This window comes from Aquarana catesbeiana, linkage group LG13 (genome assembly GCF_042186555.1).
Source record: "Aquarana catesbeiana isolate 2022-GZ linkage group LG13, ASM4218655v1, whole genome shotgun sequence".
NCBI lineage: Eukaryota > Metazoa > Chordata > Amphibia > Anura > Ranidae > Aquarana > Aquarana catesbeiana.
Window position 1 is genome coordinate 178,747,432 of NC_133336.1, and position 9,739 is coordinate 178,757,170.

Here is a 9,739-nt window from a genome sequence, read left to right on the forward strand (position 1 = left end):
TGGAATTCCCTTCCACAGGCGGTGGTCTCAGCGGGGAGCATTGATAGCTTCAAGAAACTATTAGATAAGCACCTGAATGACCACAACATACAGGGATATACAATGCAATACTGACACATAATCACACACATAGGTTGGACTTGATGGACTTGTGTCTTTTTTCAACCTCACCTACTATGTAACTATGTAACTATGGTTGTAAAGTTTAGAAAACACATACACCTATTTAAATACATAAATGTACACTATGCATTTTGTCCATTCATCTTTAGATTTTTTTTATAAAACTTGTCAATATGTTGTTTTTCATCTTGCAAATGCAGGTCACGTGATCACTGTTTATTCCAAAGGACCTGTGGGTGGGCAAGCATTTAGGTGGGCATTCACATCATTGCAGGAAGTAACATTTGCCACCCAGCGTCAGTGTTTCCATGGTAATGAGATGCAGTCTTACTAGGTGGCATGACGTCACTTCCCCCTCCTACCTTGATTGATGGCGACAGGGATGCATATCTTATAACCAAGAGTACTCCATGAGATACCCTTTTACATAGGAATAAAGAAAGACAAGACAAAGCATGCTAATTGAGATCCCCTTCTCTATAGTATAGAATTTGAGGAAATAAAACACATTGTAGGCATTTGCCAATTTTACATGGAAATATGGGTTTAGGGGAAGTTTTAGACATGGATAGAGACTCCAGAGAGAAGATACCCTGCCCCATTCCCTTGTTCTGTGTAAAAGGCGGAAGGAGATAGGAATCACCATAGGGAGATCTAATCTCTAGAAAGTCTAGGAGTACCAAAAAGTGACTCAGTTGTCAACATCTGCAAAAAAAGTCAATATTAGTTTTGGGAACCCCCCCTTTAGTTACACTAGATTTTACTTTTCACTGGCTTCAATTTAATTCATTTAAATTCTTTTTTTTGGCACTTTTGGCACACATTACAGTGTTGCCAAAAGTGGGTAAAGATCCGACGCTCCCCCAAAGCTACTGCCCTATATCCCTCCTCAACGTTGACGTTAAGATACTAGCAAAGATTTTAGCGAACAGGCTCGGGAATCTCCTGCCCAATATAGTTCATCCTGACCAAACTGGGTTTATTAAAGGGAGGGAAGCGAGGGACAATTCCATTAGGGCCATACAACTTATTCATTGGGCCCGTACCAGTCCTGATCCTAAACCTTATATTATCCTTTTCACAGATGCCGAAAAGGCTTTCGACCGGGTTGACTGGTCGTACCTCAAAGTGGTGTTGGAGGCTCTAGGGCTGAAAATGCGCATGCTGACCTCTATTTTGGCTCTTTACTCTACTCCCTGCGCACAGGTCAAGGTGAACGGAATGCACTCCTCTAGATTTCCGATTCGGAATGGCACGAGACAGGGGTGCCCCCTATTTCCCCTTCTCTTCGCTCTAGTTCTTGAACCGTTGCTATGCACGGTTAGAGCGAATGCAGACATAAGGGGTTTGCGAGTAGGAAACACTGAACACAAACTATCCGCCTACGCTGACGATGTGTTATTCCACCTCTCAGAACCCCTGATATTGTTGCCAGTCCTGATGAAGGAACTGAAAATATTCGGATCACTTTCGAATTTCAAAATTAATTTTTCTAAATCTGAAATTTTACCTATTCACTTAACCCCTGCTCTGACAAGCAACTTACAAGCCTCCTTTCCCTTCACCTGGGCCAAATCCTCCATTTGGTACCTAGGGATTCAATTGACAGACAGTTTGGATACCCTCTATGCCGCAAATTTTCCCCCCTTACTTAATACAATTAAAAAACATCTTTCCCCCTGGACTAAGACTGCGTTCACATGGTGAATATTCTGCATACAGGCTACCGGTTACCAGGCTGTTTTCATAAGACGCTAGATGTTGCACTACTTGGACACAGGGTGGCAGCGGGTAGCAAAGGGGAGGGCAAACCCGTCACACCGGGGTGGACCTCTTTATTTTCCACCTCTGGTTGGTGGGGGGTTTGGGGAGTGTGCCCTTCCCGGGTATGGCGGGACGGACGAAGTTGTTGGAGGCATATTGCCCCCCTCTGTTCGGACTGTTGGCGGGAGGGTGCTCGCCCGTTAGGCCTCCTGATCACTTAGCACTTTGAATGGGGTTGTGGCTGGTTCTGTCCAGCATACTGCCCCACGATCATCCTGATTCAGGGTGTTTATTATAGATTATTGGTTGCACTGCCACCTTGGGTCCGATATACTTATTTGCACTAGCTGGTATTTGGACAAGTTTTATATGTGTTTTGTTTCACATTTCTAAAATGTATGTAGTTTTCTACTAAACTGTTGTTAAATAAAGATTTTACAAAAAAAAAATTCTTTTTTTTTTTTTTTTAGGATATGGAATCTGAGATGTGCCCTAACAGCAACCTTCATGGTATTGAGCATCTGCTGTATATGTCTGTCCCACAGGTGTAAATAGGTAAATTAACGTTCCATCATGAATTGTTGTATAACGTTGGATAAACACAAAAATATTTAATGCTAATGATGAGATTCAGACTGAAGTAGAATTTGGTTTGAACTTTGCCTGTTCAACAAAGGGGGAAACGAAATGGTTTGCTTACCAGTCCGTCAAGCGGAACCTCCAGCTCAATGGGGGCTTCTTGCTCAGGCTGGTTGTTAGGATGTCGGCTATTACACCCTATTGATGTCCCATCTTGTTCGCTGAAGCTTATTTTGACCACCTTAACTGGGGGTCAAACTTATCTGGTAAGCCCCCCCCCACCAGCCTTTCTAACACAAGGTGGAGTGATTTTTTTTCTAGAGGGCTTTCCAGGGTATCCTCACATCTTTCTCTCTGGTGATATGTTTCACTTATACATGGACTGCTGTACATTGGTTGGTTAGAAATACCACTTTCTATTGGCTCTGAAGGTCTACTTCTGGGCTTAATCTCTTTCAAGATTCTCTTGAGACTTTTGTTTTATGTGGAATGTTTATGAATTCTTTATACATTTGTTTTTTTTTTAATGTCATTGTGTACACATTTTTTGCACTTGACTGGAATTAATGATATTTATGCTACATATTGGATGAATTTTATGTCATTAGTTGATTCGCACTTTGCACTTTATTATTCACAGCACTGCACATTTTGTATATTGGTTGTTAGGAAGACAACAACCAAACAGCTTCCTAGCAGCCAGTGACATATTACTGGCCAGACATTCAGCTGTCTACCGGAAATATCCAGGGGTCAGCTGAATGTAAACAAATGGGTGGGGTGCCATGCCCATATTTGGTCAATGACCATGGTGGTTGGTCAGGTATCGTTCCCACCCTTTGTTTACAAACCAACTGTCGACCGGGAAGATTTTCGGTGAGTCAGTGGATGTACTGTATGTGCAAGCATTGTATATACAGCTTTTTCTACATATTGTATTTGTAGCACTACCCCCTGCAGGGGTTACAGATGACTGGGTTCCCTACTGCTGCACAGCCAGACACACAACAACTTCAGCTTTCATCTAAACACAGGGAACAGTCTTTGAGCTTTGTTTTGTGTTTTTATTAGGGGGTAATAACTTGGATGGGGATAGGAATTATGGGATAGCCAACTTGACAGTAACAAAGCCAGGGACAACTTCCTCCATATTTACAGCTCCGAATGATTCTTCTCCTTTATCCTGTGCTACTCCAATTTATTCCTCCTCCTTGGTCTGTACAGCTCTGATTGATCCCTTTTTGGTAGCTAACAGTCTCTGTTAGATCAGTAACAGCCCCTTACAAGCTAGGATCTCTTAAGCTGGATACACAATATGCAACTTTTGTTGTCCGATTTCCTTTAGATTTACCTTCAACTATGTAGTGCAAGGGCCTGCCTGACTGCATACAAATTTTAAAGTGTTTAGGTTTGACCTCATATTATATGGTAAATCTAAAGGAAAAAATCTAAAGAACATAGTGTGTATCCAGCTTAAGTCCCTTAGAGAATAGCACAAAGTATTGTGAACTGCATGCTGGACTACCCCCAACTCCTTTGTAGACACTTATCCCAGCACTACCACCATAGGAAATGCTAGCCCACCTGGCTGCTCTTCCACCAACCCACCTGGCTGCTTCTTTACCAGTCTACCTGATTTTCCAGAGAGACCTGCTACAGGTAGCAGTCCCTTCCCTTGTAAGTCCCTGCACCCTGCTGTAGTACTCGCACTATCCTTCTTGCTCCTGCTGCCTCTCAGGGAAGACTCCTTCCAAACTTCTTCTGTTGTCAGGATCCTCTCAGGCCAACACCTAAGCCCCGGCCCAAGAAAGAGTCCCTCCCTGGCAGGGGTCCATCGAGGGCTACCGACAGTCCCCTCAGCACTGCATCGCCATCTTCCACCTAACTTCCCCTTCCCAGCATGACTCATTCCTATTTAAGGGTTAACTTGCCAGTCCCATCTCCTAGGGATTGGCTAAGCACGCCTAAATATGCAGAACAGCCCTCCTAACTTCCACCCTCCAGCGTCCAGAATGTTCTCCAACTATCCAGATTCAGGGGAGGTGGAGACATCAGAGACCTGTCTGTATGAGTCATACTGCCCTGAACTCCCACTGGGGAGATTTCCCTTCCTTTCCAGTACGATAACCAAAATAGAAAGTGAAAGGAACACTCTACAACATTAGGGAATCCCTGGTTGTCACCAGAACTAGTGTCTCCAGAGGAAGATCCCCTCTATTACTATTCTATGACAACTCAAAATTTGTGATTTTCATTAATTTAACCAAAGCTCCCAGCTGCTCCTCATAGGAAGGGACAGTCTCTCTTTTGAGACCAAATCCTTCTGTCCCTTGTGCAGCCTTACTTGTCCCGCCTCACTTGTCCCTCTTTTTGGCCTGAGGTGTACATCTCTATACAAAATGTACTGTTTTACTACCAAAAGTATTCTGCTGCACTAAACTTTTTATCCAACCTCTATATTACCTCTATATTACTGAGCTTGTTCTTTTACATACTGTGACCTATAATTTCAGAAAGGTCACCAGGAGTTCTAATTCCTCTCCACGCTATTCAAAAACAAGTTTTGTCTTTTAGTTATACCTAAATTTAAATGTATTAATTTCATAAGAATGTTGACTTGTGTAAGAGAACTGTTGTAGCGTATCAGGCGCACGCATGCATGCTTACGGAACTTGGCTGATCGCAGGGGTGCCAACGCGCATGCGCAAAGGAATGTGCGCACTCGCAGGAGCGTGCTCCACAGCTCTCTTTAGTGCCAGATGGCTTATTTAAAGGACGCTCTGACCCTTGCTCAATGCTGACTGGTCTTCAGTTTTTTCCCTGTGACCTGCCTGTATCCTGTTTAAATCATCTGTTGCTGACCTGGCTTACCACTGAAATACCCTTGGATTCCGATTATACTGCTGATTACTGGTTCCTGACTCTGGCTTATCCCTGACGTTGCTTCTGTCTGATGTCCTAGTACTTCGCTGCCCGCTTGCTGATGATCCTTTGGCTTTGCTCATGTTTCCTGTCTGGCTCCACGTCTCCTCCAAGCACCCAAGCTGGCTTCCTTTCTTCCAAGCTACATTGAACACAGTGCACTCCTGGCTCCTGTCTGCTAAAAGCTCTGGCAAGCCACATTTCCTGAAACTGCAAGCCTGGTGGAGTTCCGCTTTAATCTCGGTTGATCTACCCAGCATCATCACAGTTCTGGACTTGATGTTCTGCCTGAATCTCTGAGGCTATGACTTCTGACACAAGCTCTGCAACTTACACCTACAGGCACTCGTGTTCCTCTTGTCCCTTGGCACCCTCTGTCTTACTCTCAGCGGGGCCTGGGCTGGAGATACAAAGGAGGCCGACCTCGGCACTTCATACTCCGACCAGGTATGTGACAACATGTCTCCTGTATGACAGTATTTGCTGGTGGAAATATATCCACTTTGTGCAGTTATTAGGAACCTCAGTCCCCTGATGTCTTCACTGTGTTCTTCAGATGTAGAGAGGGGCACAGTCTCTAATAAACTTCTTACCTGCCACCCAGTGCCACATTGACCATGAAACTTGAAGTACCCAGGACTTGATAACCTACGTTCATCTATAGCAAAAATAATGTAAGGGTGAAGAAGTCATTGGCATGCTAATCGAGGGTGAAGAAGTCATTGGTATGCTAATCTCTTCTACCGTTTGCACAGTAAAGGCACACTGAGGTTGTTTTCTTTTTTAGGAATGCATTGCACAGCAGTGTGCTGCAAATACATATGGGATTTTATGTAAAAGAACTGTAAGTACTGATACTCATTAAGTAAATCATGATGCATGTGAAAAGTTTTGCATTATCTCTCACAATTTTTTGCATGATTACAGATGATTTGCTCTTCCACTCCCTCCGGAGGAAGCGGGTCAGGTCCTGCGAAACACGAGGCACACAGGATCCCTTCGAACATTGATATATTGAGCAAGCTGCTCAAAGTGGTTTCATGTATTTGATATATGACTTGTCCAGGTATCCATCAAGAGAAGGGAGCTTTATAGCTTGAATTGTTTTTTTATTTTATTTTTAAAGGTTGTTAAACACAGTATTTTTAATGAAAAGTTGTCTATGAATATATATTTTTTTATGTGTAGTCCATGGACACCTAAAAGTCAATTTGCAAGCACCGTGTATAGAATCTTTTACAGTTGGCATGTGGTGTCGCCATAGTTAGACCATTGTAATTGACAAACACGGTCCTGAGGAAGTCTTCGACCTAACTGAGGATGAACACCAGAGATTGGATTCGGGTGCGGTGTGGGATCACCTGGGGATCCCTCGTATGATGCAGGACGCTAGTAACTATGTCACCACCCCGGAGTTTAAAAATTGCCACAAGACTATAATTATGGTTGGCACATTTATAAGGACAAGGTGCTGCGTTCTGCAGCTGAGGATGTAGTACTTTCAGTTCACTGGCATCCTAAGTCAGGGAAGTGGGTCCACATGGTGGATCCACAGTTTTACATTTAATTGTCTCACTGTTTCGCATATTGACTGATTTCTATAATGCTGCTGATTGTATTGCTTTTTTGCATTCTTGAAATCTATTTTGGTAATGTTTGTAATGTAACTGTTCAAGTGTGTGCCATTGCCATAGAATTGTTTTTTTACATAATTGTAGTCTTTTGCATAATGGACAGTATCAGCATTTTTCCCACAGTCGGTGGCATGGGGACATGCCAGATTTTAGACGTAGGGGAGAGAGTAAAGGTGTGCTAGCATAATTCCCACTAGGTAGCGCCCTCCCTTAGAATATATAGTATCTCACCCTCACATTTTTGTAAATATTTTATTATATCTTTTCATGTGACAACACTGAAGATATGACATTTTGCTACAATGTAGTGGGTGTAGAGCTTGTATAACAGTGTAAATTTGCTGTCCCCTCAAAATAACTCAACACACAGCCATTAATGTCTAAACCGCTGGCAACAAAAGTGAGTACAACTTCTTTTACCTTTATATAAACTGTAGTTTGTAAGTGAAAATGTCCAAATTGGGCCCAAAGTGTCAATATTTTGTGTGACCACCATTATTTTCCAGCACTGCCTTAACCCTCTTGGGCATGAAGTTCACCGTAGTTTCACAGGTTCCCACTGGAGTCCTCTTCCACTCCTCCATGAGGACAGCATAGAGCTGGTGGATGTTAGAGACCTTGCGCTCCTCCACTTTCTGTCTGAGTATGCTCCACAGATGCTCAATAGGATTTAGGTCTGGAGATATGCTTGGCAAGTCCAACACCTTTACCATTAGCTTCTTTAGCAAGGCAGTGGTCGTCTTGGAGGTGTGTTTGGGGTCGTTATCATGTTGGAATACTGCCCTGCAGCCCAGTCTCCAAAGGGAGGGGATCATGCTCTGCTTCAGTATGTCACAGTACATGTTGGCATTCATGGTTCCCTCAATAAACTGTAGATCCCCAGTGCCGGCAGCACTCATGCAGCCCCAGGCCATGACACTCCCACCACCATGCTTGACTGTAGGCAAGACACACTTGTCTTTGTACTGCTCACCTGGTTGCCGCCAAACACGCTTGACACCATCTGAACCAAATAAGTTTATCTTGGTCTCATCAGACCACAGGACATGGTTCCAGTAATCCATGTCCTTAGTCTGCTTGTCTTCAGCAAACTGTTTGCAGGCTTATTTGTGCATCATCTTTAGAAGAGGCTTCCTTCTGGGACGACAGCAATGCAGACCAATTTGATGCAGTGTGTGGCGTATGGTCTGAGTACTGACAGGCTGACCCACCACCCCTTCAACCTCTGCAGCAATGCTGGCAGCACTCATACGTCTATTTCCCAAAGACAACTTCTGGATATACCTCTGAGCACGTGCACTCAACTTCTTTGGTCGGCCATGGCGAGGCCTGTTCTGAGTGGAACCTGTCCTGTATGGTCTTGGCCACTGTGCTGCAGCTCAGTTTCAGGGTCTTGGAAATCTTCTGGGCCATCTTTATGTAGAGCAACAATTCTTTTTTTCAGATCCTCCGAGAGTTCTTTGCCATGAGGTGCCATGTTGAACTTCCAGTGACCAGTATGAGAGAGTGAAAGCGATAACACAAGCTCTGGATATGACGCTTAGCACGTGCACTCAACTTCCTTGGTTGACCATGGCGAGGCCTGTTCTGAGTGGAACCTGTTAAACCGCTGTATGGTCTTGGCCACCGTGCTGCATCTCAGTTTCATGGTCTTGGCAATCTTCTTATAGCCTAGGCTATCTTTATATTGAGCAACAATTCTTTTTTTCAGATCCTCAGAGAGTTCTTTGCCATGAGGTGCCACGTTGAACTTCCAGTGACCAGTGTGAGAGAGTGAGATGAAAACACCAAATTTAACACACCCGCTCCCCATTCACACCTGAGACCTTGTTACACTAACGAGTCACATGACACCGGGGAGGAAAAAATGCTAATTGGGCCCAATTTGGATATTTCCACTTAGGGGTGTACTCACTTTTGTTGCCAGTGGTTTAGACATTAACGGCTGTGTGTTGAGTTATTTTGAGGGGACAGCAAATTTTCACTGGTATACAAGCTGTACACCCACTACTTTACATTGTAGCAAAGTGTCATTTCTTTAATGTTTTCACATGAAAAGATATTATAAAATATTTACAAAAATATGAGGGGTGTACATACTTTTGTGAGATACCGTATATAGTGAGTGAGTTACAGGGTGCAAAGAGATTTAGTGGGGAGAGCACAAATTTAGGAGCTCAGCTCTGTAGTTGGCCCCCATGGGCTTTATTGGGGCCCTTTTTGCCAATGTGTAAAGCTTCGGGTGTCTGGTGTTCCCCTGCTGGGGAATACCTGGCGAAGTCCTGACAACATGAATGGGACTAAATATGGGGACATGTCTAGCAGCACGCCAGACTGGGAAAAGTGCAAAAAGCAGTCAAATGCCAGATGAGAATCTAAGTATGTAACATACTGTGCTCTGAAGCTGTATATCTGCTGAAATTGGGTTCTCTAAAGTTGTACATCTGGTATCATTGATCACCCTGAAGTTGGAAAATAAAGCTTTGAAAAATGCATTGGACTTGCCTCCATTATTACTTGTGGCCTATCTGGGGCATGCTTAATCAGTTCAGCCGGTAGGAAAGTGGGCATGGGACTGTATATGTGCTGGTAAAGGTACCGTATATACTCGAGTATAAGTCGAGTTTTTCAGCACATTTTTTTGTGCTGAAAGTGCCCCCCTCGACTTATACTCGAGTCAAGCACTTTTCTGCAGCAAAAAATTTCATTTTCCGAAC

The 9,739-nt window shown here is 43.7% G+C and overlaps 1 protein-coding gene across 2 annotated transcripts in view; it reads left to right on the forward strand.

Moving 5' to 3' along the window:
• Positions 1-9,490, forward strand: part of LOC141117455 (CD48 antigen-like) — a 91,983-nt gene extending 82,493 nt beyond the window's left edge. For both annotated transcript variants that reach the window (XR_012237151.1, XM_073610327.1), the window contains 2 exons: positions 2,358-2,442; positions 6,316-9,490. Coding sequence is in view for 1 of the 2 variants with exons in the window: in XM_073610327.1 (XP_073466428.1) it covers positions 2,358-2,442 (85 nt within the window). In the remaining variant the exon portion in view is untranslated. The remainder of the gene's footprint in view (positions 1-2,357; positions 2,443-6,315) is intronic.
• Positions 9,491-9,739: the final 249 nt, after the last annotated feature.